The sequence below is a fragment of the Aquila chrysaetos genome, chromosome 5, assembly GCF_900496995.4.
Source record: "Aquila chrysaetos chrysaetos chromosome 5, bAquChr1.4, whole genome shotgun sequence".
NCBI classification, from domain to species: domain Eukaryota; kingdom Metazoa; phylum Chordata; class Aves; order Accipitriformes; family Accipitridae; genus Aquila; species Aquila chrysaetos.
The window spans coordinates 61767683-61794738 of record NC_044008.1 but is presented as its reverse complement, the minus strand read 5'-3'; the positions used below and the strand labels follow the sequence as shown (position 1 = coordinate 61794738).

The 27056-nt window shown below is 67.5% G+C and overlaps 5 protein-coding genes across 10 annotated transcripts in view; 3 read left to right on the top strand and 2 right to left on the bottom strand.

Moving 5' to 3' along the window:
* Window positions 1-193: 193 nt before the first annotated feature.
* On the top strand, window positions 194-855 carry SERF2 (small EDRK-rich factor 2). Its single transcript, XM_041123475.1, has 3 exons — window positions 194-201; window positions 386-514; window positions 631-855. The coding sequence occupies exons 1-3, from the start codon at window positions 194-196 to the stop codon at window positions 692-694; spliced, it is 201 nt and encodes a 66-aa protein (XP_040979409.1). The 3' UTR covers window positions 695-855.
* Window positions 856-6090: 5235 nt separating this feature from the next.
* SERINC4 (serine incorporator 4) lies at window positions 6091-10335 on the bottom strand. 2 transcript variants are annotated; one of them, XM_041123877.1, is made up of 12 exons: window positions 10230-10335; window positions 9975-10121; window positions 9385-9563; window positions 9191-9270; window positions 8999-9092; window positions 8724-8935; window positions 8402-8497; window positions 8202-8328; window positions 7814-7886; window positions 7475-7526; window positions 7208-7364; window positions 6091-6742 (listed from the first exon to the last, which is right to left on the bottom strand). In XM_041123877.1, exons 1-12 carry the CDS (start codon window positions 10278-10280, stop codon window positions 6526-6528), a joined length of 1485 nt encoding a protein of 494 aa, XP_040979811.1. In that variant the 5' UTR covers window positions 10281-10335; the 3' UTR covers window positions 6091-6525. The 2 variants fall into 2 exon arrangements, with proteins under 2 accessions (XP_040979811.1, XP_040979812.1); XM_041123878.1 differs by having other exon boundaries at window positions 8226-8328.
* Window positions 10336-12849: 2514 nt separating this feature from the next.
* On the top strand, window positions 12850-13990 carry HYPK (huntingtin interacting protein K). Of its 2 annotated transcripts, XM_030014275.2 has the most exons (4): window positions 12870-13080; window positions 13273-13328; window positions 13571-13622; window positions 13800-13990. In XM_030014275.2, the coding sequence occupies exons 1-4, from the start codon at window positions 12895-12897 to the stop codon at window positions 13893-13895; spliced, it is 390 nt and encodes a 129-aa protein (XP_029870135.1). In that variant the 5' UTR covers window positions 12870-12894; the 3' UTR covers window positions 13896-13990. The 2 variants fall into 2 exon arrangements, with proteins under 2 accessions (XP_029870136.1, XP_029870135.1); XM_030014276.1 differs by lacking the exons at window positions 13273-13328; window positions 13800-13990 and having other exon boundaries at window positions 12850-13080; window positions 13571-13630.
* Window positions 13991-14409: 419 nt separating this feature from the next.
* Window positions 14410-19084, bottom strand: MFAP1 (microfibril associated protein 1). 2 transcript variants are annotated; one of them, XM_030016053.2, is made up of 9 exons: window positions 18902-19084; window positions 18590-18809; window positions 17793-17922; window positions 17298-17485; window positions 16654-16762; window positions 16421-16581; window positions 16005-16164; window positions 15246-15335; window positions 14410-15110 (listed from the first exon to the last, which is right to left on the bottom strand). In XM_030016053.2, the coding sequence occupies exons 1-9, from the start codon at window positions 18978-18980 to the stop codon at window positions 14928-14930; spliced, it is 1320 nt and encodes a 439-aa protein (XP_029871913.1). In that variant the 5' UTR covers window positions 18981-19084; the 3' UTR covers window positions 14410-14927. The 2 variants fall into 2 exon arrangements, with proteins under 2 accessions (XP_029871913.1, XP_029871912.1); XM_030016052.2 differs by having other exon boundaries at window positions 16421-16762.
* Window positions 19085-23924: 4840 nt separating this feature from the next.
* The window catches only part of FURIN (furin, paired basic amino acid cleaving enzyme), a 32787-nt gene continuing 29655 nt past the window's right edge, over window positions 23925-27056 (top strand). For 2 of the 3 annotated variants that reach the window (XR_005932514.1, XM_030015161.2), the window contains exon 1: window positions 25337-25544. The gene's annotated coding sequence lies outside the window, so the exon portion shown is untranslated. Of the gene's footprint in view, window positions 24014-25336; window positions 25545-27056 lie in introns of those variants that run through there. The other variant, XM_030015162.2, reaches the window with a different exon arrangement.

Sequence of the window (27056 nt, the reverse complement as noted above, 5' to 3'; positions counted from 1 at the left end):
AGAATGGCAGCCGTAGCCCGCGGCCAATCAGGCGGGGCCTAGCCGGAGCGGCGCGCCAATAGGAGGGCGGCAGGGGCGGGCTCGGCGCGGCGATTGGTCGTGCCGCGCCCTTAAAGAGCGGGGCGGGGCGGGGCGCGGGGGGGGTCCAGTGCGGGACGTGGCGGCGGAGCGGAGGGCGGGAGGGAGCGGGGCCATGACGGAGTGAGGGCGGAAGGGGGGGGGGGAGAGGCGCCGGACCCGCCCTGCGGGGCTGGCCTGGGGGGTGGGGGGGGGGGGGGGGGGGGGAGCGGTGGCGCCGTGACCCGAGAGCGCGGGGCCGGGGCGCGGGCTGGGCCGCGGGGCCCGGGCTGGGCCGCGGGGTCGGGCCCCGGGCCGGGCCGTTCTGAGGCGGCCGCGCCGTCGCAGGCGGGAACCAGCGCGAACTGGCGCGGCAGAAGAACCTGAAGAAGCAGAGCGACTCGGGCAAGGGCAAGCGGCGGGACGACGGGCTCTCGGCCGCCGCCCGCAAGCAGAGGTGAGCGCCGGGCCGGCCCCGCCGACCCGCACCCCCCCCCCCCCCCCCCGATCCCCGGTCCCCTCCCGGTGGCGGTGCCGGTACCGCTGCCAGCCCGGCGCCGCGTTCTCCCGCAGGGACTCGGAGATCATGCAGCAGAAGCAGAAGAAGGCGGACGAGAAGAAGGAGGGCGCCAAGTAGCCCGCGGCCGGGCCGGGCCGCCACTGCCCCGGGGCCGGGCCGCCCGCCGGCAGGATGCCCAGCGCAGCCCCGGGGCCGGGCCGCCCCACCGGGGACCCCGGCAGCCCCCTGCGCCTGCCTCGGGTCCGTCTCCTATTAAAGTAGCTTGTGGAGCCCTGCAAGGCCCGTCTCCTCCCTCCGTGCGCCCGGGCGGGGGGGGCTGGGGCTGCCTGGGGAGCGGGAGGGGGCACCGGCGCCGTGCCCCCGCGGCCGGGAGGGAGCGTTCGTGGCCGCGTTTCGTGCTGGTGAAGAGGAGGGATGGACCATGCACGGCTGTTGCGGTGTGGAGCAGCTGCATCTTCGCGGTGAGGAACAAAGATGGGGCCTGGTCTGGGAGGTGTCAGGGGGTAGTGCCTGGGGGGTCAGGGCGGCCAGTGGGACCCCGGGCAGGAGCATGTGGGGAGAGGGGCAGAGGGGCGGTAAACGCCCTGGGGAGGGTGGGATTGCTGGAAGCCTGGAGGGATGAGACCAGGAAAGGATCACAGCTGAGAGGGATGGGTTGCAGTGAGGGTGGGAAGGAGCGCTGGGGCTGGCGGCAGGCAGGCAATGCGGGTCTGGGGTGATGGCGGCTGGGCCTGCGCGTGGACTGGATGGCTCCTGCAGCTGGTGGGACAAGCAGGCGGAGGAGCTGAAGCAGGGTAAGCTGCTTGCTCCGCAGCACCTCTGCGGGCACAGTCAGACTGGGGAATTGTCTACGGAGAGGACACAATGCTGGTAGCAGGCCTATTTCTTGCGCTAGGTCCAGCAGCAGCGTGGAGCTGCCCTTGGGACGCTGAGGTCCAGTCCAGCGCTGTGGCCTTTGCTCTGGCCCACTGTTGTCTTCACTTCCCTGCAGGGCCAGGAGCAGTGGCATCAGCTGGTCCCACCACCCTGGTAGGATGGGGCCCGGTGGCTGCCGCAGGCCCTGCGTGGCCTCAAGCTGGGTGCCACAGCAGGCAGGGCCCCTCGCTGGGCAAGGTGAAGCACTGCCTCCACCACATTGGTGCTGTCCTTGGCGCTGGTCTCTCAGAACAGGGAGCCGTGGGCCTGGGGGGAGCAGGGGGTGTCAGTGGGGTCCCTGCTGCCCTGGGGGCCCTGAGGTCCGCCTGCTCACCATGGCCAGTTGCTGCCTGTGGGCTGTGTGGACCCCCGCTGCCTCTGGCAGGCTGTGCCGCAGGTCTGTCTTGTTCCCCACCAGCATGAGTGGCACCGGCCTCTCGGTGGCCTGTGGGAGGGAAGGGCGGCTCAGGGCTCCCTGGGTCTGGCAGCCTCCAGCTGCTGCTGTAGCCCGTCTCCTCAAGGAGCCGCAGAGCTCTGTCACATGCACCGGCTGCACGCTGTCACACCTGTACCATGCCGAGGAGCAGAGTGCAGTTCCAGACCCAACACAAACACCAGTGAAGGGGAAGAGCTGGGGGGAAGAAATCCTGCTGCTCCCAGAGACTGGCCCCCCACCTTGCTTTGCAGGCAGCCCAGCTCGCTCCTGTCTCGTTCCTGCTCCCCTAGGACTGTCTGGGGCATGGCACAGCCCGGCCCCAAAACTCCTGCCCCTTTCTGTGGGGGCTGGGTGCCTGTTGGACCCTTCCTGCTACCTTAATGTCCTCAATCCACTGGTGGACGCTGAGGAAGCTGCTTGGGGAGCTGATGTCGTAGAGGAGCAGCACGCCGTGGGCTTTGTGGAAGTAGGACTGGGTGATGCTCTGGTACCTGGGGCCAGGGGTGTCACTGCTGTGGGCCTGGGCCAGGCCCACTGCCCCAGGGCTGCTCTGCTGCTGGTGCAGTGACTGCCAGCCTGCGGGGCTGCTGCCAGAGCAGGACCTGGCCCTGACGGGCCTGGCATGGTAGCAGGCACCCCAGCCCCTGTGCTCTCACCTATCCTGCCGAGCTGTGTCCCAGATCTGTAATGTGGTTTGCTCCCTGTCTACCAGCAGCTGCTTTATCTGCAAGTCCACCCCTGCTGGGAGGGACAGTCAGGTGCTGCTCCTGTGCCTCTGCCCCAGCTCGGTGCCGAGGGTGCTGGAGATGTCTCCTCTGAACTTGTTTGTGCAGAGGCGCATCAGGAAGCTGGACATCCCTGTGTCCCTGTCCCCTGCCAGAACCAGCTGGTACATGGGGCAGGGGGATGTGGGTTCCTCTCTCCTCTCACACTCCTGGAGAGACAAGCAGCGGTGGGGTGCTGGCACAGGGTGTGGGTGTGCCCCGGTTCCCCCGTAGCCTGGCCCTTTGCACCGGATGGGGAGTTGCCGGTTACCTCCGGTGCAAAGGCAGGAAGCTTCCTCTTGCTGAAGTGCCTGGGAGAGCCACTGGGTCTGTCTGCTTCACCTGTCAGGGGGCCAGAGGCCTGCTGGGTGACAGATGCCATGGTGAGGGGCCCAAGCCTGGGAGCTGTGGGCAAGCAGCCCTGTGTCCCTTTCCCTAGCCCGTGGTGCTGGGCTGGGGGCAGATCCCTCACCTCGGTGCCCTCGTGGGAGCTGGAGGGAGGACTGTCCTCCAAGCTGTGGCTGCCTGCACTGCTGAGCAAGGAGGCTGTGTCTGGGCTGGAGGCCAAGCTCTGCTGTTGCCCGAGGCCGGCACTGCTGCAGCCCAGGTCTCCATCAGCCCCAGAGGCTGCATCGGGGAGTGGGTGGTGCGGGGATTTCTCCCCCCTGCTCCTGTGCCGGTGGGCAGTGCTCAATGGGGGGGGGGGGGGCTGCAGCCTGCGCTGCCCCTCCACCCTCCATCACTCACCTGCTGTGGGTGCCCTCTGGGTGGGCAGCAGGGGGGCATGGCTGTGGGGCAGAAGGTTCAGCATGGAAGCACCCTGGGGGAGGGTACCTGGGGGGCACTCTGTGGCCTCCAGCTCCAGTGGCTCATGGGGGTCCCAGAGTGCTGGCAGCAGCCCGTGTGCTGTGTCCCCATGAGCCAGGGGTGCTGGCAGGGCAAGCGAGGGCAGCTGAGCCAGCCAGCCGCTGTGCCCCGCAGCATCAGCCAGCACCCAGCATCCCTGCCCTCGCGGGTGCCAGTCCTGGCCCTCCCCTCCTGCATGGGTGCCAGCCCCATGCTCTGCAGCGGCTGCAGGGCTCACTGCTCGCGGGTCTGGTTGCGAGCCGAGCAGCAGGGCTGAGCGCAGGTTGTTCCTCTTGCAGAGGCTCCTGTTTGTCATCCTGGTGGGAGGGAGCTGGGGGGCAGCAGGGGCTGACCCAGGGGAGGGCTGTACCCACAGCAATGGCAGCCTGCAGGCAGCAGCACATCCCCGGCTGTCCCAGTGACTGCTCCCCCTCCACTGCCTGGCCGGGCTGGGACATACTGCAGCATCCTGACGTAGCTTGCGAACGCCAGGTTCTCCTCCGCCATCTCCCACAGGGCCAGATGCTCCCTGCAGGGACACAGCAGCCTCACGGCAGGGCCCCCATGGGGACCTGCCCGCTCAGCGGGCACAGGGGCTGCATGGGGCCTTCCAGCCCCAACCCAGCAGGCACCCCATGCCTGGGGTGGCAGAGGTACCCGTGGAGGTGCTGAGACGGCCAGGGAGTCCCAAGGACACCGAGAGCTTGCCAACAACGGGCCTGGAGGGATGTGCCAGCAGCTCTGGGCAGGCTTTCCAGCTGCCTGTGCTCATGACGGGGCTGAGCAAGGCAGCATTTCCCCAACAGGCGCCTGGCCTTCACCACAGCAGCAGGGCAGGCAGGAGCGCACAGGGTCTGGCAGAGCCTCCCTGCCTGCGGCCGGGCTCGGCGCGGCACCTGCCGGCCGTGCCGCCTGCTCGGCTGCTGGAGCAGCACGCGGGGCTGGCGCTGGGCCACGTGCAGGCAGGGTCTCCCGCAAAGCTGGGTACAGCCCCACCATCCCCCTCCCACAAAATGCCACTTCTTGTGCTGCTGGGCCTGCTCAGGAAAGTCCCCCCGCAGCTGCTCCAGCTCTGCCTGCAGCTGGGAGACGCTGCGCTCGGCCTCGTGCAGGGTGCAATGCAGCTGATCGTTCTCCTGGGCAGGGCGAGACAAGTCCCTGCTGGGGCACAGCCCGGTGCACCGGGGAGCTCTTGGGTGCCCGGGGCTGCAGGGGACTACTGCCTGGGCCCCTGCCCAGCCCTACCTGGGCGATGTCCCCGAGCTGGTGCCACAGCCGCCCGGCTCCCGTCCCTGAGCCCTGCGTGGGTCCCTGCATCTCCTGGGGAGGGAGAGGTGTGAGCCGCAGTGCCCAGCGCAGGGGTGCTGGGCGCTGGGCACTATAGACCCCCATTGCTCCCAATGCAGCCCCCGCTGCTCCAGTTGGAGACCCCACGGTGGCTGCACTGCCACATCAGGACAGGGCCAGACCCCAGCGTCGCCCCGCAGTGCCGCCCTCACCTCCTGCGGGACCGTATCCTGCTGGCTGCGGCAGGCTGGTGGGCACGGGGCCTGGCGGGAGCCCTGGCCGCAGGTGTCAGTCCCCATCTGGCACCGGCCGCCACCGCTGCAGCGTGGGGCCTGTTGGGTGCAGCTGGTGCCGTGGCCCTGCAGTGCTGCTGGGCCCCATGGAACCACCCTGACGTGTCTGCTCTGCGGGTGGGGGCCCGGGGCTGGCCCGTGATCCTGCAGCAGTGCTGGTACCGCGCCCTCCTGGGCAGCAGGGCTGGGCCCCCCCGCTGCCGATGCCCTGGCTCGGTCTGGTACCTGCACTAGTACCCCCACCCAGTGCCTCGGGCTCCCCCCAGTCTCCCCTCCCACTGAAGCACTGGGTGCTGGCAGGTGCCAGGGGCTCCGTCCGTCTGTCTGCCTGTCCATCCATCCTCCCCAGGGCTTTGCCCAGCCACAGAGAGCAGATGGGGTGGAAGGTGGTCTGGGGGTGCTGTGACCACGGTCCCCAGGGAGAAGGGCAGCTGCTGTGGTGGGGGACAGGAGCAGCTGCAGCCAGGGCTGGGCATGGTGCCCATGGGACCCCACGGCCTGGCATTGTCCCCAGCATCCTGGGGCAGGTCCTTGGCCAAGCGGCTTGGGGCAGTCCCTGCTGCCCGGGAAGGTGCTCGTCTGAGGGTCCTGTCCCTGCGCTGGCCCCACTGCCAGGCCAGGCTGGTGCCACGACGCCTGGCAGGCACCTTTCGGGCCAGTGCACCCAGCACCGCGTCATGCTGGAGCCACCCGCGTCCTGGGGGTGGTGAGCTGGCTCCTCCAGGGGCTCAGCTGGGAGCATGCAGGGAGCACCAGCCATGGGCTGAACGCTCTTCTGGAGCCCGGGATCCCAGGCCAGCGCTCCCTCCTCTGCCACCCCCAGCTTGTCCCCCTTCTCCAGCAGAGCTGTCCCGAAGGCACCCTTGGCCATGGCTGCTGCATGGAAGGGGCCTGTGCTGTGGGCACCTCCATGCCCAGCCCCACGGCTGCAGCCTGCATGGGGGCAGATGGCACAGGCTTAGCTCAGAGTTTTATATAAAAATGTATTGAAGAAGTTATTTACAATAAGCACACCATCGGTGGATGAGCTGAGACACAGAGATGGCCAGGGCAGAGCCCTGCTCGCCTGGCAGACCCTGGGCCAGGGCAGCCAGACTGGTAGCCGGTGTGCGGCAGGAGCTGCCTCCCTGCCCGGAGGGAGCCCAGCAGCAGCCAGGGCTGAGCACCCACCACCCGGCTCACTCCGGCCAGCCCCTCGGGTGGCCCCGGCTCAGCGCAGGACCGGTGTCCCTGTCAGCGCCCACCTCCTGGGTCCCCCTCAGGCTCTCAGATGCCGCCGTCTCCTGGGATGGGGGTGAGGGAGTCCAGTGGAACCCAGCGGGGCCAGGGCACAGGCACAGGGCATGGCAGGCACCAGCCCCTGCTGCTGCCATGTGAGCGGCTGGGCACAGTCTGTCCCAGCAGGGACTACGTGGAGACGCTGATGCGCTGCTGAGCGCGTCGTCGCCGCACGACGCGCAGGGCCGAGCTGCTGCGCCGGTGCTGGGGGGAGCCGTGGAGGCAGAAGGGGCTAAGCAGCAGCCACAGGTAGAGCAGGACGCAGGCCCAGCACGAGGACATCTTCACCCAGAAGGTCGACCAGCTGCCGTGTGTGAAGGTGGTCTCCAGCACCGCATTCTCGTAGCTGGTGGGAGAGGGCAGCTGTTGGACGCCCGAGGGATGCCGACACGGGGGATCCCAGCACCAGCTGCACCCACCAGGTCACCCCGTGTCCCAGCAGCTGCGTGGGCCTGGGCACGTCCCACCTGCCATGGAGCCCCCTCAGCCCTGCAGACCCCAGCCTGGCTCACTGCACTGCCATTGGCTGCCATTGGCAGGGGCTGTTGGTTGAAGCGGTGCAGGTCTGCGGGTGCAGAGCCATGTGCTTCCCCAGCAGGCGCCAGCTCAGTGACACCAGCACGGCCTGGAGCAGAGGGCCAGTGAGGCAGCCTGAGCCTCCACAGGGAGTGGGTCGGAGCCGGTGGGGTGTGATGATGCTGGGAAGGGGGTGACAATGCTGGTGGGGCTGCAGGCCAGGCTCAGCGGCTGCACTAGCAAGAGGGAAGGGGAGCAAGAGCAAGGAGGGTTGGGCAGCAGCACGGGGCTCTACCTGAACCAGTTGGTGAGGGTCATCATGACGTAGAGCGAGGCGAGGAAGAACACAAAGTGGAAGGCTGAGTAGCTGTAGACCACCCGGTCTCGCTCATCCTGGATGATGCACTGTCCCCTGGCGGTCTCCTCCGCTTGCTCGCACGTTGGCTCGGCGCCTGGGAGAGCACAGGGGCACGGCAGCTCCCGCACCCTCTCCTTGCCAGCACCCCCTGGGCTGGGACACAGGCACTCGAGGGCAGGCTCTGCCCACCCACCCGGCACCCACCTCTGAGCTCCTCCTCCATCTTCTCTGGGCAGCAGAAGCAACAGGAGGGTTTCTGCAGAGAGAGGAGTGTGGTGGCAACTGCTGCTGGGGCAGGGCAGCCCGGCCCCATGGCCACCACTGCTAGGCTGAGCCCTGCCGCAGGACCCGGCCCTGCCTGGCACTGGGGCTGCCTGACTCTGAGGAGCCGGTGCAGGCAGGGGTGCTCTGTGGGAATTCTCCAGTGCTTGGCTGGACAAACCTGCCCCAGGCCTGGGTCCGGGGCTTGGAGCGGCAGGTCTGGGGTGTCCATGCCAGGAGGACACAGGGCACAGCGGGGGCAGGGACAGCATCCGTACTCACTTTAAACTCAAAGCTGTAGACTTTGACCATCCAGAGGGGCCCGAAGACCTCAGCAAGGTAGGAGGCTTCATTACTGTGCCCAGGAGAGAGGCAGAAATCGTAACATGGGCACCCACCGCCCTGTGCCAGGCACCCAGCCCCCCCACCATGGATCTGACACGGCTGGAGGACACCTGCTGTGCTGTGCCTGGGGTCACCACGCTGCCCCTGCCCATCTGCAGATGTCCTGCCTGCTCTGGGCCTGCCATCCCTCGGGACATCCCCCGGCTCTGCTGGCTGTGCCACAGACTGGGGACAGGGTCCCCTTGCGGTGCCTGTCAGGGTCGCCATGCCCAGAAGGGCCGGTGCTGCAGGCGCCCTGCCTGCCCCATGCCGTGGGTACACGCACCATGCGAAGAGCACGCAGGCGTACATGATGGCGGCCCCCAGGACAGCGACGGTGGTGTCCTCTGTCTGCAGCTCGTCCTGCCGGATGCCCGGGAAGCAGACGGTGAGGTTCTGCCCCTTGTAGAGCACTGCGGGGAGGTGGAGGTGAGACCGGGTGCATGCCCCGGTGGGGGGCTGCCGGCGGCAGGCGGGAGCACCCACCTCTCTCTGGGGGACGGCTGGACAGTGCAGAGAAGGTGAGGTACATCACGTAGCAGCTGATGATTGAGGACTGCAACAGCCCCGACCGCGGCTGCTCTGCAGGGGTGAGGTCAGAGGTGTCACCAGAGCCCCTGGTGTGCCACGAGCTGGCAGATGGGCTCTGCGTGGGCCCCAAGCAGCCCCCTCCCACTGCTCCCTTGCCCCGAGGGACAGGAGGGGCCAGCAGGAGCCCTGGGGAGCCCACAGCCACCCTCCCAGCCCCAGGACATGAATGGCCCTGCAATGCTGCGGCCCATGCCGTGCCGCGCCATGCGGTACTCACTAAGCCGCACGCAGGGCGTGATGGAGATGAAGGACATGATGCCGCAGAGGCTGCCGTTGATGGTGAGCAGTGCCTTGTTGAGGCGGCAGGCGGCCGGGTGGGTGTAGTACTTGTAGAGGAAGGAGAAGGCGGCGGAGGCGAGGGTGTAGAAAGCGGCCGTGGCCAGCAGCACGGCCAGGTACCAGCGCTTGTCCTGCGCGGCGCCCGTCAGCCTGCCGGGAGAGCGGGTGAGAGCCAGCAGCAGGCAGGTGCCCGCCCAGCACCCTGGCACTCACCAGTTCTTGTTCCAGGTGTGCGCAAAGGCGGTGATCAGCACCAGCTGGATGAGGATGAAAGCGAAGCCCCCACAGACGCCCGTGTAGTGCCAGGCTGGGGGGAGAGGGCAAACATGGGGGCTAGCACAGGGGCCACGTAGGTGCCACAGGTGGGGGCCCAGGATGCCCGCTCGGGCAGGGTGGGGGACGCACCTTGGATGAAGCTGTCCTCAGGGATGAAGAAGCTGGCGGCCCAGAGCCCCACCAGCACCAGCACCTTCAGGAGCCAGAACCTGCGGGGCAGCGAGCATCAGGGCGACGGGGCCCCGAGCAGCCCTATCCCTCCGCAGCGCCCGGCAGCCCCATCCCTCGGCAGCCCAGCCCAGCCCTGCGCCCCATCCCTGTACCCGTTGTGGAGCTGAGCGCGGCAGTCGGTGCTGGAGCGCACGTTGAGGAGCAGGGCGGCCTGTGCCAGGTGGAAGCAGGCGGTGCCGAAGCAGACCCGGTACACGGCCGAGGAGCCCACCAGCCGCTCGCAGTCTGTGCCCCCAGGCAGGTGTTTGCACAGCACCACTGAGAAGGGCACCTACAGGCACGGTGAGCGACAGGACAGGGCTGCTGGTGTGCCTGACACGCCTCAGTGCCCACGGCATTCAGCACCCCTGGAGTCCTGACACCGGCAGCATTCCCAATACCTTCTCCATCCCCAGTCCCCCTAGGACCCCCAGCACACGGGGCAAGTTCTGCATCTTCAGTACCCCTGGCACCCCTTCCCTTTGGCACCTCCAGCACCCTTGGTACTCCCAGTAGCCCTGTTGCTCCCAGTATCCCCAGCGTCCCAGTACTCCTGGCTCCCCTGGCAATTCTGGGATCCCCAGTGCTCTTGGGACCCCTAAGTCCCCCTGGGATGCCTGGCACCCCGGCATCCCCAGTGCCCCTGGGACCCCCGGCATCCCAGCCTCCCCATCACCCTGGGTGTCCCAGCTCCTGCCATCACCTTCTCCCTGACGGCCTGGGCCACGGTGCGGGACAGCATGAGGCAGCACACGGCAGAGGCCAGGACATGCAGGAGAGTGTAGAGGATGCGGGTGCTTGTGGACACACGGAGCCCATGGCAGGAGCTGCAGCCACAGCCGCAGCACAGCTGGGGGGAGCATGGTCAGTGGGGACCCCGGCAGGCCAGAGCTGCCCCCCAGCCTGGCCTGGCACCCCCACCCCGGTCCAGCCCTGCCCCCAGCCCCCTCAGTCCTACCTGGCAGAGCAGCGAGTGCAGGAGACGGCTGTGTGCCCGTGTGCCCGCCATGGCCCAGCTCGGCTCCGCTTGGCCCCCACTGCCCTGATGGGATTAGGGGGATTGTCGGCTCGGCCCGCCCTGCCATCTGCTCACTGCTACCTCCTGGCAGCCACCATCGGGGCGCTCTGCAGGGAGCCTGTCCAGGGTCCACCAGTGATTCCTGGCCATGGGGACCCCTGCCTGGGATTCTGGCCCCTCACTGGGCAGGATGAGGCTGCGGCAGCCGGTTTGGGCATGGGCTGGCACGGGGGGCACGTGGTGTCTGTGGGGGTGCCGTCACCTGCATGGCAATGGCTGGTCCCCTTGACAAGGTGCGGGTGTTTGGGCTGTGGCTGCGCAGGGCTCGCCCAGCATCAAGGCTCTCCCTTTTCCCATTCTTCCCCGAAGTGAGGAGTCCAGGGTGGGCAGGAGGCCGGGAGGGGACAGAGCCAGGACAGCTGACCCCAGCGGCCAAAGGGACGGTCCACGACACAGCATTGTCCTCGGCAGCAAGACTGGAGGCAGAGGAAGAGGAAGGGTTTTGGCTCCCAGCATGGCTGTTGCTTGGAGACTGGCTGGGCACTCGGCTGCTGGTGGGAGGCAATGAGCGACTGCCTTTACAGCGTTGGGGGTCGTTTTATTTTTCCCCTTTCCTTCATGGCTTAAAGTGTCTTTAGCTCAACTCATAAGTGGTTTTGCTTTTGCTTTTCCTAGCGTCTCCCCATCCTGCTTGTGGGGGGAGGCGTGAGCGGCTGTGTGGGTGCTCGGCTGCCAGCCGGGGTCAGCCTACCACCGCCCCTTGGGATCCCAGGGAACATCTTGGGCAGGCTCATCCCCACGCACACATCCCTGCATTAGGAGTGGTGGGACACAAGGAGTGGGGAGAGGGGAAAGGGCCCTGGAGGCTGCCGCAGAAGCAGGTGCAGCACGTGGTACAGCAGGCACAGGAGATGGAGGAGCTGGCACAGGAGGCCGCTCTGGGGGCAGGTTTCTTATTTGACTCCCTGGCAGGTTTGCCAGGCCAACGTGGCATGGCCAGACTCAGCCCCAGGCACTGTGGGGACAGGGCAGGTGCTCAGGCTGCCGAGGCTGGAGGTGCCGCAGGGCCAGCGCGAGGCCCCAGCTGGCAACCCGGAGAGCTGGAAGCGGAGTTGGCCCCTGACAGCATGGCCAGCCGATGGCAGAGCCCGGCAGGGACAGTGGCGTGGGGTCTCCAGCTGCCTGGTAAGGCCAATGAGTCAGGCACAACCTGTGCTCACCCACCTCACTCCTGGGCACGCTCCCGGTGGAGAGGGCCCAGAGCAGGGCGCTGCACCGCCCTGGTCGGCAGCACCTGGGTCACGGCGTTCTTTTGGCTACACGTGTACAACGTCCCATGGGCTCAGCGCACTGCAAGGGCAAAGCAGTGCAGGGGCTCAGGCCAGAGAGCTGGGGCGGCTGCTCTGCCCAGTGGCGAGAATGGGGTGGCTGCATCCCACAGGGACGCTCAGCAGATCAGGGTGGGGAGCGCTGTGCCTGTGACACTTTCCCCAGGGGTCTGCAGGCCCCACATCTCCTCACTGCTCCAGCCTGGGCACCCGGCCCGGCCAAGCAGGCACGGACCTGCCACCATGATTTGGCCCCCCAGCGCCACGGGCCGATGGTGGCGTCGATGGCACCGGGGCCGGCTGGCTGCCGAGGCGGCCCCGGCAGCCGTGTGGCCGTGCAGGGAGGAGCGCTCCTGGCACCGGCAGCCCTGCGTGGCCGTGCACGGCAGGGACCCCGGGGCCCACCTGAGCACCCACTGCCCCACAGCCGCCCGTGGCGGGGACACATCCCTCGGCCACGCGCCTGGGTCTGCCCGGGCTTTTGCCTTCAGGCGGCAATGCCTCGGCTCCTGCCCCGGGAGCTGAGGCAGCCGCTCGGAGCAGTGCGGGGCTCCCCCCGCGGCGGGGGTGCAGCCTGTCCCGAGGGGACCCTCAGGGTGCGGGGAGGGAAGCGGCGGTGGCGGACCCGGCTCTCCCCGGCCGGTGCCCCACAGCAGCCAGGCGCCATCCCTGCCGGGCTCCGGGGGCCGCGCTGCCGCTACGGCCTCCGCCGGGGGCCCGCTCCGGCCCGGCCATCCCCCGCTTCCAGGCAGCGCCCGGGGAAGGCGGTTCGGGCCACTCCCGTCCTTCCACCGCGGTGACGGCGGCGGGAGCCAAACCGGGACCCCGAACCCTCCTTCCCGGCCTAGCGCCTGCTCGGCCGGCGGGCAGCGCCCAGAGCTGCGCCCTCCCCGGCCCGGCACCGCCGCGGGCCCGCGTCCTCGGCAGCGGCAGCGCCCGGCAGCCGCCAGCACCGAGCCCCTTGGAGCCGCCCCGGGGCGGCGGGCAGCGCCCGCGGAGCGCCAGCCCCAGCCGCCGGCCCTGCGGGCCCGCTAGGCGCCGCACGGCGGCGGGTCGGGGCCGCTGCCCGGGAAGCCGCCGGGGGCCGGGCTCCCCGCAGGGGAGGGGGCCGGGGGCCGGGCCGGGCCCGGAGTCTGGCGGGCCGCGGGCGGGGCGAGGGCCGGCACCGCCCCCCGCCGCCGCTCTGGCCTGCAGGGGCGCGCCGCTCGCTGGTTCCGGCGGACGCACGTGTCCGGAAGCGGGGCGCGGCGGCACGTGACCGGAAGCGGGGCGGTGGGATGGCGGCGGAGGGAGACGTGGAGCTGGAGCTGGAGACGGAGCCCAACGGCTCCGGGGGCGGCGGCGATGGGGCGGGCGGGCGCGCGGCCGAGAAGCCGCGGAAGCATGACAGCGGGGCGGCGGACCTGGAGCGCGTCACGGACTACGCGGAGGAGAAGGAGATCCAGAGCTCCAACCTGGAGACGGTGCGGCGGGCGGGGCGGGACCGCGACCGGGACCGGGACCGGGCCGGGGCGGGGAGCCGGGCGCTGCCTGCGGGGGCGCCGGGCCGGGCCCCGAGTACCGCTCTTGTACGGCCGCCCCGGTGCCCGCCCTGCCAGTCGCTGCGCTGACCCGCCCGGTGCCGCGCAGCGCGGTGACTGCGCTCGTCCTGGCAGGCCATGTCGGTGATCGGAGACCGGAGGTCCCGGGAGCAGAAAGCGAAGCAGGAGAGGTAACCAACCGCCCGTGCTGGCTCAGGGCTCCGGGGATCGGCCCGGTCCGTACCCCTCCCGCGCCGGGCCCCCCCTTGGAGTCGGGCCCGGGCACCGGCCCACGGCTTCCCGGGCTGACGCCCCAGCCGCCTCCGAGAGCACAGCACACCCCGCGCTGCTGCGAGGGGTCGCTCCCGCCTCGGCAGCCAGAGGTGGGGGGGGGGCTGTCGGTCACCGGAGGTTTGTCTGTCTCTCGCCGTAGGGAAAAGGAATTGGCGAAAGTGACCATCAAGAAGGAGGACCTGGAGCTGATTGTGAGTAGGGCGGGACGCCGGTGGCGTGTCCCAGGCCTTGGGGCACAGCCGGCGTCCGGTCACCGAAACCGCACCCCAGGCCGCGGCTAGTGCGCGCTGGCCTGCGGTGCTGGGGCCAGGCGGCCCCCGCTGGGCTGTTCCGCAGCCGCTGCAGGGGCTGTGGCTCTTTCCCTGCAGATGACTGAGATGGAAATCTCGCGGGCAGCCGCGGAGCGCAGCCTGCGGGAGCACATGGGGAACGTGGTGGAAGCGCTCATCACCCTCACCAACTGAGCGCCGGGCCCGCCGGACGAGCGCGCACCCTCACCGGATGCAGGGCTGGCTGGAGACGCGGTGTGTTCCCTTACCCAATAAAGGCACTGGTGGGAGTGGGCTGTCGCTGTGGTCTGTGCAGCACCGGGCACCTGCCCGGCAGGTCCCATGGGGCATGCGGTGCTGACGAGCAGGGCCCAGCCTGCGGGAAGATGTGCGGCATCGTGCTGGCAGCGCCCCAGCACCCCTGCAACCGGAGCAGGACAAGGCGACCTGCCCAAGTGCCAAGATGCACCATTCTTCTTGCTTTTAACCTCCTGTGGCCCAGGAGCCACAGCAGGAACCTCAGCCTCTCCCATCCTCGGGGAGCGCAGTGCGGCCCCAGGCGCAAGGGAGCACCAGTGAGCCAGGCGCAGTGATGGCTGCCTTCACCCGCCATGCCTGGGCCAGTGCAGTGCCTCCCAGGCTGCGCCAGCCCGTCCTGGCTCACAGGAAAGCACAGAATGGGACAGTCGCATTCCACAGCCAAAACATGTAAGAAAACAACTGCTTTAATCAAATCAGCAACCCCCCCCCCTCAGGTAGAAAAGCCAAGCCCTGCAGAAACGGGGTCACCGCTGTTCCGCACTGAAAAAGGGCCCAAACTGACAAGGGGGAAGGTACAAGCAACAGGGAGATGCTGTGGCCCAGATGGGTATAAAAGTCTCTTAATTCCTCCCAAAGTGGGTGCACTGGAGCCAGGGGTGTTAGACGCGCTCCCACACAGCCCTGTCGGATGCTGCCGAAGCCTCAGGGCGGCCACGGGCCTGGCCAGCACGGACAGGCCATTGTCCTCTACAGCGCCCGGGCAGGGAGCCTGCCAGGTCTCAGCAGCGCCAGGAGCAGGGCACCGCGTTGACAGGGCAGGCGTGGCACGGGCAGAGGAAGGGCTTGTTGCCACACGAGTCCTGCACAGCGCTGAGTCCCTCCTGTCCCTGCCCAGGCTCCGGCAGCTGGCAGAGAAGTGCCCTCCTGCCTGGCCGTCAGCCGCGCCATGCCTTCCTGCCCGCTCCCTTAAGTGGTTTTTCGCTTCTTGGCCGAGGGTCTCTCAAAGACATCCCGTACGCCCGCTGCTTTCTGCTTGAAGAACTTGGTGTTCTGCGCGCTCTCCTGGCCCCAGGCAGAGTCGAAGGAGGTGGTATCCTGGTCCACCAAGTGCGTGTACTTTGTCCGCCCTGAACGCCCGAAGTTCTTGACCTGGGGAGCAGAAGACCTCGTGAGCGGCCGTCCAGGGAGGACGTGGGGAGCCGCTGCTCCCCCCTGCTCCCGCCAAGGAACCGCAACCCCTTGGCGCAGCACCCGGGCCAGGCACCCTCTGGCCAGGACACCCACCTGCATGACTTTGGGCAGGATGGTCTTGTTGAAGTGGTCCTCGAGGGTCGGGGCACTGAAGTCCCTCTTGTACACCTCCTCGTCCTCATCCTGCAGGAGAGGGACACGCCTGCTCAGCCCGCAAGTTTCCAGCAAGTGCCAGCAGCGGGCTGAAGTGGGGGAGAGCCACCAGAAGCCTGTATCGCTGTTCTGCCGGGGGCTGCCATAGTGCTTGCAGTCCTATTAACCTACTACCGAACATGGGGGATGCGAGCACTGTCCCCCAGGCCTGCCTCTTGCGGCCCCTTGGGCCACTTCTCCAGAGCCCGGGCCGTAGCCCACAGAGAACTGGCTCAGTTCCAAGTGGATCTGTCAGCCCAAACAGCAGCACAGGGACAGCTCTGCGGCTCCAGCTCAGCTAGGACCCCTCAATCTAACATGCTCCAGGTGGAACTGCGCCCATCCTGCTTGGGCTCCCGAGGGCGGCTGCAGGCCAGCACCTGGCAGGGCACCATGGCATCACCCTCTGCCACCCTGTTGGTGTCACCGCTCACCCTCTGTTACGAGAGCTGGCTGAGATCAGATCACCGCCATCACTTCAGTCCCGTGCTGCCTCTGACGGCCGGCTCTTGTCCCAGGGCCTCCAAAGCCCCAGGGCACCGCGGGGGGAGCTCCCCCCAGGGAGACGACATCCCCGTGGTCTCCCACAGCCCCGTCAGTGCGCAGGGCCAGCCCCGGCTGCCAACGTGGCCGTGCCCAGGCCCTCACAGCACCACTCACCATGAAGAAGGCGCCACGGTGGTAGTACTTCTGCAGGAACTTGTATTTGCCCTTCACCGCCTTGTTGGTGATGACCTTGCCGTTGGCCCGAAGCTCGGCGCGGCGCTCCTCCTCTGTCAGATTCCGCATGCGCTCGATCTCTGCCTTCTCCTTCTCCATGCTGGGCAAGAGAGAAACCCCTGAGACCCTGCGTCCCCACAGCACCTGCCCGGGAGAGCTGCTGTCGCCAGCCACCCTCCCATACATTTACTGACTCTGTAGGGGAGCAAAGGCAACCCAAGGGTGGGCAGGAGGGGCTCTGGGCACTTGGTCTAAGACCACACTGCCAAAGGGAAGCCTGAGGAAGAGACACCTCAACTGCCCACAGGGCCTGGGGCTGTGGGACTCAGCCTTGCGCCTACACAGATGATACTTACGCTTCCCGTTCCTCACGGTCCCGTTTGATACGCTTCAGCTCGCGTACTTTCCAGGCCTCGTACTCCTCCTCGTCGTTCTCATCATCTGTATCAAGTGCATCCAGTGCTGCCAGTGAACGCTTGTTCTCCTCCAGCTCCTTCTTCGCTTCCTCTTCTACGATCTGCAGTAACGACTGAGCTAAGCTTGCTGTACCAACTGCCCCCCTGCACAACCCCCAGCCCGCCCCCAGCACCTTGAGTGTGTACTTGCGCCTCTCCTCCGCCAGCCTCTTTGCCTCCTGCTCCAGCTCCTTCTGCTTCAGAGCTTCTGCTTCTCGCTCCTGAACTGTGATCCGGTCCTTCCTGCAGGCAGGGACCACAACAGCCGTCAGCCCTTCCATGAGCCAGTGCAGCCCCTCAGCTCCTCACAGACTTCCCCTCCTGCACCACAGCCGCTTTCAGCCTTTGCCCTCTCCAAGGATGGGCCACAGCTCAGGGCTCTCCCCTTTCCGGCATCACCCATGCCGGGGCTACCACGCCATTCCCCTACAGCTGCACACGAGCAATGGGAGACCAAGCCACCGGCTGTGGGGCACGGCCCGCCGACGGCTTCCCTTTGCCACCGTACGGCACTGGCCCAAGGGCTCCTGTCAGACCCTGCTACGACTTCAACCCACAGCCTGATCCCGCAGCAACCCGAGGCGGCTGATACGGGGCTGTCGGTGCAGGGATCGCCCCTTGCTCGCCTGCTGTGCCCTGCCAGGCTGCAACTGTCACTCCTGCCGCCTGGGGAGGTGAACTGCCGCCCCACTGCGAGGAAGAGGAGACTGTGGCAGCGGCATCTGCTTGGCTCCCAGCTCCCATGTCCTTGCCCAGGGCTGACCCACGTGTCACCCACTTGCGGATGAAGACAGGTTTGAGACGCGGCTCCATTTCATCCTCGCTGTCCGTGTACTCCTCGTACTCGGACTCTGACTCGGATTCTTCTCCGGATCGACCCTCATCTTCCAACTCCATCACTTCCATCTCCTCGGTTTTCCTCTCCTGCGCTCGCTGACGCATCATCCCGCGCCGACGCTCGATCTCCTAATGGAGACAAACACAGAGGAGTCAGACGACCAGCCTTGCTACCGCTTCCCTCTCACTCTTCTGTCCAAAAAGTGCGGCGTCTGCAGTGTGGGCTATGAAACAATATGCCCATTGCTCCAGACACACAGTGGGCTCTCCCAGCATCCTGTCCCACGCAAGAGGACAGTAACCCACAAGCGAAGTCACAGCCAGCTGTGACACTCATCCAGCTCTACCAGACAGCCACAGGTCTGTGCAAAAGGCAGCTCCAGCCTGTGCCATTCAGGGACTTCCCTAGGCCCGTTATTCGGCTCTGCAAGCGCACCTCATCATCAATCTCTTCCTCTTCCTCTTCGCTGGTGTCCTCCCGCTCCAGGCGCCAAGCTTCCCCCTCCACCTCTGAATCACTTTCTCCAACCACTTCGGGCTCCACGATTTTACGGTGTCTCGCCAGCCTGCAACAGACCCCAATTACATGACGGCACTTCAAACACGAAAAGGCTGCAAGAAGTTGACTACTCATTAATCGCTCCTAACGAGGCCATGGTAAATGCTGGAACTACTGGGTGGGGGCAGACCCCACAGGTTCTTTTCCAGGATGCTGGAGTGGCCGGGTGCCAGCTGCTCCTCCCTGTCCGTGCTCCAAGTAGGAACAGAGCTCCCAGCGGGAAGCCTCCCCGTTACTGGAAACAAAACCAGCAGCAGCTCCATGGGAGGAGGCAAACGGCACTCAGTTACTCCCTGCCCACTTCACGTGTCACTGTCCCTTCCAGCTACCCTGAGCTCCACCGCACTGCTTTAATTTTTATTTTGGAGCCTGTTTTCACCTGCACCCCCCCAACCGCACCTGGACATGAAGCTATGCCCTGGGAAATGGTGACTCCTGGTTGGAAGGGCCGCTCACAGCAGAGCAGGAACTCAAGGCATGGTGCAGCACAAACGTGAGAGGAGCCAGAGGCTCTCCCGCACTGCCTGGAAAACGTTCTCCACCTTTACCTGGTATTCCGGCAACTCCTCACTGCACTGCAGCAGAGGGGGATCTGGACTCCCCAGCGCCCTGCAAGGGCAGACCTGCAGGGGAGCACGGTGGGGGCACGACTTCTTGCCAACCCCCACACTCACCGCTCCTCCACATCTTCGGCGATGCGGTTCTGGAGGCGCCGGAGCCGGGGGTCGTTGGCGAGCTCCTCCTCCTGCTCCTCGGGCTCCACCTCCTGCTCCTTCGCCTTCTTGATGAACTGGAACTCCTCGTCCTCCTCCTCCGAGGACTCCATGGGCGCGTAGTCGGGTCGCTTCCCCGACACGTACCGCTTCACCTTCACCTTCTCCATGGAGAGCTCACCTGCGGACGCCCGGGCCGTCACCAGGGGCCCCGCGGGCGCCCTCCCCCGCCGCCACGGCTGGGCCGGCCCCGGCCGCGGCCTCCCCACTCACCCTTCTCGTTGCGGACGGGCACGGCGCCCGCCGTGGACTGGATCGGCGGCTGCTTCATGAGGGCGCTGGGGACCGACATGGTGGCGGTGGCGGCGGGCCGAGGCCGGGACAGAGTCGAGCGGCGGCCGCTAAGAACGGCTCCTCGCAGCCGCTCACCCGGAACTGGAACCGCGCTTCCGCCGGAGGCGGAATTCGCTGTCGGCCCGCGGCCGGTGACCGGAAGTAATGCTCGGCGTGAGGGTCACTTCCGGGGCGCCGCGCGGCGCCGGGGGCAGTGGTTTCCCCGGTGCTCCGGGCGGTGGCGGGGCAGGGTTCCCGCGGACCGGCCGGAGGAGCCTGGCTCCAGACCCGGCCTCCCGCCTGGGGCGCGACTCGCCAGGGGCCTCCGGCCGCGCCTGACGGGCGCCGCGGCGGCCGGGGACCCCGGCGTTGGGGCCGCAGCCGCCGCCTGTCGCCGCTCCGCCTGGGCACGGCGGCGTTTCCTGCGGGGCCGGGGTGTAAGCGAGGAATCGCGGAGCCCGTAGCCCCCGCGGGGCCTCGCTGGGCTGCGGGACGCAGCCTGCGCCTGGCGGGGCTGCCGAATTCCCCCAGCGCAGCCTGGGGGAACCGCCGCTCCCTCAGTGCTGGTCCGCGCTGCGGCCTGCCACCGGCGCAGCAGCTCTCGGGGCAGAGCCGGAGCTGGGCGGCTGTGGCCGTTGCCTCCGCCAGCCAGAGCCGAGCCCCGGCCCTCCTGCTCTGCCTGCTGACAGCCGGCCCCACAAAGCCCCGGTGCCGCCGCCTGGCTCCTCATCTGCCAGGCAGCGAGGACGAGCAGTCCTTGCGCAGCTGCATGTCGCCGCAGCCGTCAGGATGGCTGGTGCCGGGAGGCAGGGCTGCTCCGCGGGGGCTGGGGGAGCCCCTGGGCTTCCCAGTGGCACTGGTGGCGGTGTGTGTGTCGGGAAGGGCCGGGGTCATGGCTGCTTCGTGGCAGGCGCAAAGCGTTTTCCGTAAGCGGCCGGCCACTGCCCGCGTCAGCACACGTCAGCACCCAGGAGGTGCGAAGTTTCGCAGAGGAAAGTCGAGGGCAGAGCTGGGAGCGATTGGCTTGCATGAGTTGCCCCTGCTCTGGCATCCAGCCACAGAAGATAACACTTCTCTTGAAGTTGGGCAAAACTGGGTCACAAACCACCGCAGCCACATCTGCCATCCTGTGCTGCCTTCTCGAAAGGAAGAGGTTTTATCTTCCAGGAAGTCTACCCTGCAGCAGGGGCATTTGGGAAGCAGAGAGGCCAGCGCCGTGCCGCTTTAACCCTGCGCTGCTGGGTGCCTGCCCTGCCTCTACCGGAGCAGGTGCCCTCGTGGCCATGCAGCGGAGGCTGCATGGGGTGAGGCCAGCACCGGAGGTGGCAGCTGGGAAACCCCGAAGCAAGCATGCCTTTCCAGTTGGTGGGTCAGCGCTGGAGCGTGATCCCAAAGGAAGCGCAGGGAATTCTTTTCCTTTCAGTGTCCTTGGTTCCAGGCTGGGAGATGTCCTCCTGGGAGGATCTCATTCAGCTGGTCTTGGGGAGCACAGACCCAATTCTCAGCAGCGGTACCACTCCCTTTCTGGGCTGGAGGGTCCCAGCAGTGGCTGCAGAGGTCCTGAGGCTGGCACGAAGGCAGGCTCTCTCCTGGGAGACTCTTCTCGCCCCAGCACCCCTGCGGGCCAGGGCTGGGCTGATCCAGTTGGGTAACCATGACCCTGCCGGGCTGCAGGCAGGGCATGGCCGCCCTAGGTATGGCGGGGATGGGTGGACCTGACCCCTTGCAGCGCTGGCTGGCTGTGCCCGGCTGTCCTGGGCTGGGTCCTTGCTGCGGCACAGGGGGGAGGCTCTCCCTCCAGAGCCTTCCAGGAACTGTCTCAGAAAACCCAGTTCCTGCCCCAGTCAGACCTGCGGACTCTCCCTGGGTCCCCCCTGCTTCAGTGCGTCCTTGCAGCAGCTGGAGGAGCTGGGACAGCCCTGTTAGAGCTGTGTGGGGAGGAGGGATGGAGTGTGCGGCAGGACCCTGGCTCTGAGGGCTCCTCTGGTGCCTTGTAGCTTGTGGTTTGCTTTAACAACCCAGGCATTAGTAGCTTTATAACCCTGCAGCAACTGATGGTCCTTCCCAGGAATAAGCAAGAGCTCATTCATGCCTTTCTGGCCTTTACGCCTGGACGGCAATTAGAGCTCCTGCTCTGCATTTGGTCATCTGATGAGATACTAATCTTGAGGGTTATCACAGCGTGTTCCCACTTAGCGAGTCCTGTGCCACCGTGGCAAGGAGTGAGCTTTGACATAGGACTCGGTGAAGCAATTAGACACACCAGTTAAAGGAAAGCTTGGGAATTGCACACAAAGCACATAATGTCCCGTTCAGGTGAAGCAAAACTAAAGACCTCAGCAAACAGGGAAATGCTTTCACAGCCTGGCTCGGTTCTGTGACCGCAGGCATTGGAGGCCATGGCAAGAACCGGCCCTTGGCCTGTGACGTGTCTTCTCTGCCCTGCATCCCCTTGAGAGGCACAGCCAAGCTGGAGAAACCGAATGCTGGCATTGCCCGAGCTGGCATGGGGGGCCCCAGCCCTGCAGGCAGGGGTGCAGGAGGTCTCCTAGGGCAGGGCCCTGCATCACCCGTCGCTGCACGGGGTGTGCGGGGGTGTCATGGCTCTGTGCCTGCCCTTACCGGATCCCCTGGGGACGCAGCAGACGGACTGCCAAGAGCTGGTGCGGCTGAGGGCAGCCCCAGCCCCCTCTCCCCAGCGCAACGGCTGCTGACGTGTCGGCCCTGCAGCAGCTTGGCAGTCGGCAGCCGGGCTGCGGCAGGGGCGGGGAGCACTAAGCCCCCCATTCCTGGGGTGGTGTGAGGCTGGCAGCTGCTGGCGAGAGTGAGCCCGGAGCCCGGCCAGCGCCCGGCACAGGCCAGGCTGCTCCTTGGTGCTCTGCCAGCTTGCTGGTGAAAACCTGCACCTGCCAGGCTTTGGACTAGATTTGTGTGTCTGTATCTGGGCAGCCCCTCCCAGCCTACCTGTCACTTTTTGGGGCTTTTGCTGAAGGGCCACAGGTGGGCTCTCTGCCTGGGTGTTGCCTGCACACGTGTCTACTTGTGTTCCTGCGCGGAGCCCCCGAGTGCCACAGGCACCTTATGGTGCTCGGGCGGGCAAGGATGTTCCTGCACCCGCACAGCTGCAGTTGTGGGGGGACAGGCGATGGCAGGGTGCGACATGCCACAGCCCAGAGCAGGGCCAGTGCTGTGGCAAGGCTGCGGGTCGATACCTTGGCAGCATTACGGCTGCTGATGACAGAGGCAGATAAAGTTACAGAACCACCCTGTGCCACTGCTGTTTGTGTCTGCAGCTGTACCGCAGGGCAAGGTCAGGGTGTCTGGGATGGGCCTTGAAGTCCCCTGCGTGTGACCACAGTGAGATGTTGTGTCTGGGAGCATGGCTATGAATAGAGCCTCTCCAGCTGGCAGGACCCTGCGGAGCGCAGCTCCCGGCTGGGCAATGGAAGTCCCAGCTCCGGGGGCGCTGGGGCCTTCCCAGGAGCCTGCCGGTAGCGTCCAGCGGTGAGGGGAGGAGAGGAGAGGGACCAGAGAGACTCCAGGGTAAGGGGACTGGGGGCTGAACTGTGGGAGAGGGCACAGGCAGGGCAGAGGGGGGCTGGGGACACATGTTCACAGCACAGCAGTCGCTGCGGGCTCACCCCTGCGCCAGCATAGGCATGGGGGCAGAGCGGGTTGCTGTGCTCCAGGTAAACATTTAGTTACTGATTTGGTCCTTCTGGATGTCCTCTGCCTGCCGTTGCTGCCCGTTATTTGGTTTTCTCCACTGTTTGTGAGGGCCCTCTGCCCTTCCTCTGCTGGTTCCCTGCTCACCGGTCTGTTTTCGCCCGCAGTGGGGTGGCTGCTGGGGGGCAGCACTGCCGCAGTCCTGCTGTGTCCCCGAGCTCCCCCCAGGCTGGGTGTGCCTGCAGGCAGGGGTGCAGCCCCATCACTGCTCTGCCTCCTGGAAAGCTCGGGCAGATGGGCAGTTGCATCACTGTTGGAGCTTGTGCAATCTCTGCAACCCAAAAGCCAAAAGTTGACCTGATTTTTCCATGAAAGTAGGTTTCTATTGATTGTGTGTGCTGCCAGGCCACACCACACAGTGTGCTCAGTGCGGAGGAGCACGGCAGGGTCTCCCCCGGCCCCAGTGAGTAGTTTGGCCCCTGCACCTACAGTGTGGGCTCCAGGGGATGCTGTGGGACATCGCCCGGAGGGCAGGCCTCGTGGGGAGCTGCTGGCTGGCTGGCGGTAGCACGCTGCCCGTACGACGGTGCACTGGGAGTTGCTGTGCCGAGTGGCCTGCTCCTGGTGGTCTACCCGGAGTGGGCTGATGTCTCCAAGCGATAGCCCCCAAGTCACTTAAATGTCCAAGAGGAGGGTTCATGGTCCTGGCAGACGGTGCTGCGGTAGCTGCTTCACCCCCTTAGTGCCCCATAGGCAGGGGCTGAGCAGAGGGAATGCCGAGCAGCCCCCTAAGGTGTGGGGGGAACAGCAGCCCTTCAGATGCAGCCTGACAGCCCTGCTCTCTGCTCTGGCTGCAGCTGGCCCCCGGCCCTGGGGGGCTGCTGGGAAAGCAGATGCCGTTCACATCCGTGGCATTGTGCTGCAGCCAAGTGCTCCCCGGTTACAGGCGTTGTCTTTGGCAGGGGTGCGGGGTCAGCGCGCGGGTCCAAAGGCAGTAGTTTATGTAAGAGAGGGGTGCTTCCTGCCTGCCTGCCCTGCGGCACCGAGATAAGCCCCGTGGTGACAAGGGCCCTTTGTCAGCTCCTCTCCCCTGCGTGACATGTCACAGGGGCCAGGTGCAGCAGCTTGTCACCTGCCCGGGCACGACTGCCAGCGCCTAAAGGAGGCATCTGAAGACAAGGCGCGCGGGCGGGGGCCAGGGGAGGCAGCCCGCCTACCGCCCTCCCTCCCACCACGGGGCCAGGGTCCGGCTCAGGACCTGCCCCTAGCACAAATATCCCCCATATAACTCTGCTGGGCACTCCTGGCTCGGCTGCGCATCTAGGGGCCGGCCTGGGCTCGCTGGCTGCCAGGGACGACTCACGACCAGGCTGAGGTGGCGCAGGGGTGAGTGCTGCACATCCATGGGGTGCCAGGGCCCCCCCAGGCTGCCTGGTGGCACCGTGGCCCCAGAGGGTGGACCTGGGGTACCACAGCCCCTGCGGCCGGCGGTGCCCGGTGGTGGCTCTTGGGGCCGGAGAGCGGGGTCAGCCCGGCCTGAGCCGCTGTCCCTGGGGCGACGCTGCAGCCAGGTGTCTGCCCTGCAAAACTAACCCAGTTTAACAGAAAAACCTGCCCTGTGCCAGATTTTCTGGGCTGTTCTCAGCATCTCAGTTACCAAGGTGACTGTTTCCTGTGCGATTGCTAATGCTTCACGATCTCGATCATGATATCTGAGCGACTTCCTTTTCTCTGTAAGGAGCTGTAGGACTCGCTCCTACCCGGGGCTGCCCAGACCCCTTCTGAGGTGCGGAGGAGTCAGGTCAGTTTGGGTTCTGCTGCTTTTGCTTTTTGCTCTTGACCCGGCTTTTGCATCACTCTTGACATGGTCCCATGCACACAAGGGACAAGAGTCTATTGTTTTTTACGAACGACCGCAGCCAAGATGAGCTGCAATTCACTTCTCACCTTTTCTCCTTGGTGGAAGCCTCTCTCCTGAAACCTGAAACTGGGCTGATGGATTTTCCTTGTGTTGCTGCTTTCCAGACAGTTTCTCCGTCAGGCTGCGTGCTGGCCCGGGGCTGCAGCACCCCGCAATACGGCCTTTGCGGGGAGGCCAGTGCCGCTCCTGTCGGCTTGGTTGAGGAACCCCCTGCTCCGGCGGCTGCCGGGGCTGGAACGAGCCGCTCTGGGTAGGCTCGTGTCCCGCCAGCCCCGCGCCGCAGAGCGACCCGCCGCCCGCCGCACTGGGCACGCGGGGATGCGAGGCGAGGCGGCTTCTGGGCGCCCTTCTCTGCGGGCGCCCTCGCACCCCCCGTCGGGTCCCGGGGTCCACGGGGGGTCTGGGCTCTCACGGGGCAGATCCAGGTCTCCCGCTGGGCCGGCACGGGCGGCCCCGCGTCGGGACGGGGGAGAAGCTGTGCTGAGTCCCGGGCCCTGCCCGGTGTTGGCGGAGGGCGGTTCACCCCCGGCCGGGAAGAGGGGGAGCGGCCCCGGCTCTGGCGGTGCCCGGGGTGGGGTGGGGGGGAGCTGGGCCCAGCGCGGGGCAGCGAGGCCGGGGGCTGCGGCGCGGCGCGGAGAGCTCGGCGGCGCCGGTGCGGCGGCGGGACGGGCGGGGCGGGCGGCGGTGACGGCATCCGGCGGCGCCCGGCGGAGCGGCGGCCGTGCCGGGCCGCGCCGCGCCGGCCGAGCGGGAGCCGGGCAGGGCCGGGTCGAGCCGAGCCGAGCGGGGCCGGTCGGTCGGTCGGCGCGGGGCGGGGCGGCGGGCGGCGCTGACAGCTGCTCGGCGTAAACAAGCGGCCCCGCCGGCCGCCCCGGCCGCCCCTGCCTGGGCCGGGCCCGGCTCCGGGGCGGGCGCTCCGGGCGCCCCGCGGCGTGACGCGGCGCCGCCGACAGACGGGCCCGGCCGCCGGCGGGGCGGGAGCGGGCAGGCCGCGCGGTAAGGGCGCGGGGGCGGCGGCGGGGAGGGTGCTCGACCCGCCGGCGCCGGCGGTTTGACAGCTGGGGCGGCCCCGGCCGGGCGGGATCACGGGCGGCGGTGGCGGCGGGGCCGGGCCGGGCCGGGCCGGGCGGGGGCGGGTGGTGGCGCCGCGGCCGTTGGGCAGCCCCGGGCTCGGGGCACCGCGGGCTGGGCCGGGGGGCAAGGTCTGCCCGCCCGGCGGTCACCCGCGGACGCGGAGCTCTGGCCGCCCCGGCGCCGGCGGGGGAGCTGGGGCTGGGGCTGGGGCTGGGGGCGACCGCGGGCGGGGGACCGGCCCGGCCCGGGCGCGCTCTGGGGCTGGCGGTGGGGACGGCCGGAGCAGCGGCCGCGGGAAGGCGAGGGCGAGGAGGCAGCCAGGCCTCGTCCCGTCGCGCCAGTGGGGCCAGCCCCGGCCCGGCCGCCCTGGCAGCCACCCGCGGCTCTGCCGCCGGACTCGCCCTGCGGGTGCGGGGACGGCCGGCGGCTCCGGCCGTGCCGCGGGGCCGCTGCCACAGCCTGGGGATTGCCGTGTCGCTGCCGTGCGGCGGCGGGGCTCGGCTCGTGGGGAAGCGCTGGTGTCCGTCGGTACCGGAAAGGATCCCGGCCAGCTGCTGCCCTGCGCGTGCCAGATGCGATCGGCAGCGTGCTGCTCCTGGGGCTGTGGGTGCGGAGCAGAGAGCGTGACCTGGGAGCTCGTGGGGACTTGTTTCCCCGCTCGCACCCCACCGTGCAGGTTGGCCTGCAGCAGCCCGAGGCTGTCCCTCCTTCCTTCTGCTCCCAGCGTGCAGGCGGCTCTGGGTGCCTCGGCAGGGTGGCCAGGCCCGCAGCCGGCTAAGGTCTGGTCATGGAAGGGGAGCCGCAGCATGCCTGAATCGCGGCACTGTCTGCGCTGCAGCTTGCGGCGAGGTCTCAGGTGGCTGCCAGGAGCTGCTCTCCTCCCCTGGCAGCACCGCAGGCTCCCTGCTCGCTGGGGCCACTGCTTGCCGGAGGGGGATGGGGCTCCCCTGGGCACTGCCGGCTCTCACCTTTCCCACTGTCTCTGAAACACGACCCGGTATTTCAGGGTGCCTGTGGAGCTCCATGTGCGGAGCTCGCACCGGTGCTGTCGTGTTACAGGCTCCTTTGCGCTGGGTGGGTCACTCCCTGCTCTGCTCCCCACCTGCCTTCCCAGCTTCTTGTGTTTGGCCTCCGACATGGAGCGAGCTGTCCCCAGGCATCCCTGCATGCAGGTCCCTGGGTGGGTGCTGGAGGTGACGGTGTGCCCCTTTTCCTGGTCCCTGTGCCGGTTTCCTTTCTGTTGTAAAGATGAGTCACACCGGTGTCACCATGTTGTGCTCCAGGGGAAGGGCAGAGCTGAGCTGCTGGTGGTGACAGGCAGCACAGCACTCGGCACTGCTACCAGGCACTGCCTGGTTGATCACTGACTGTGGAGGTGCTGGGGCCTGGGGCTCCAGAGAGCCCCAGAGAGCAAGGGCTCTCCCTGGCTTTCCT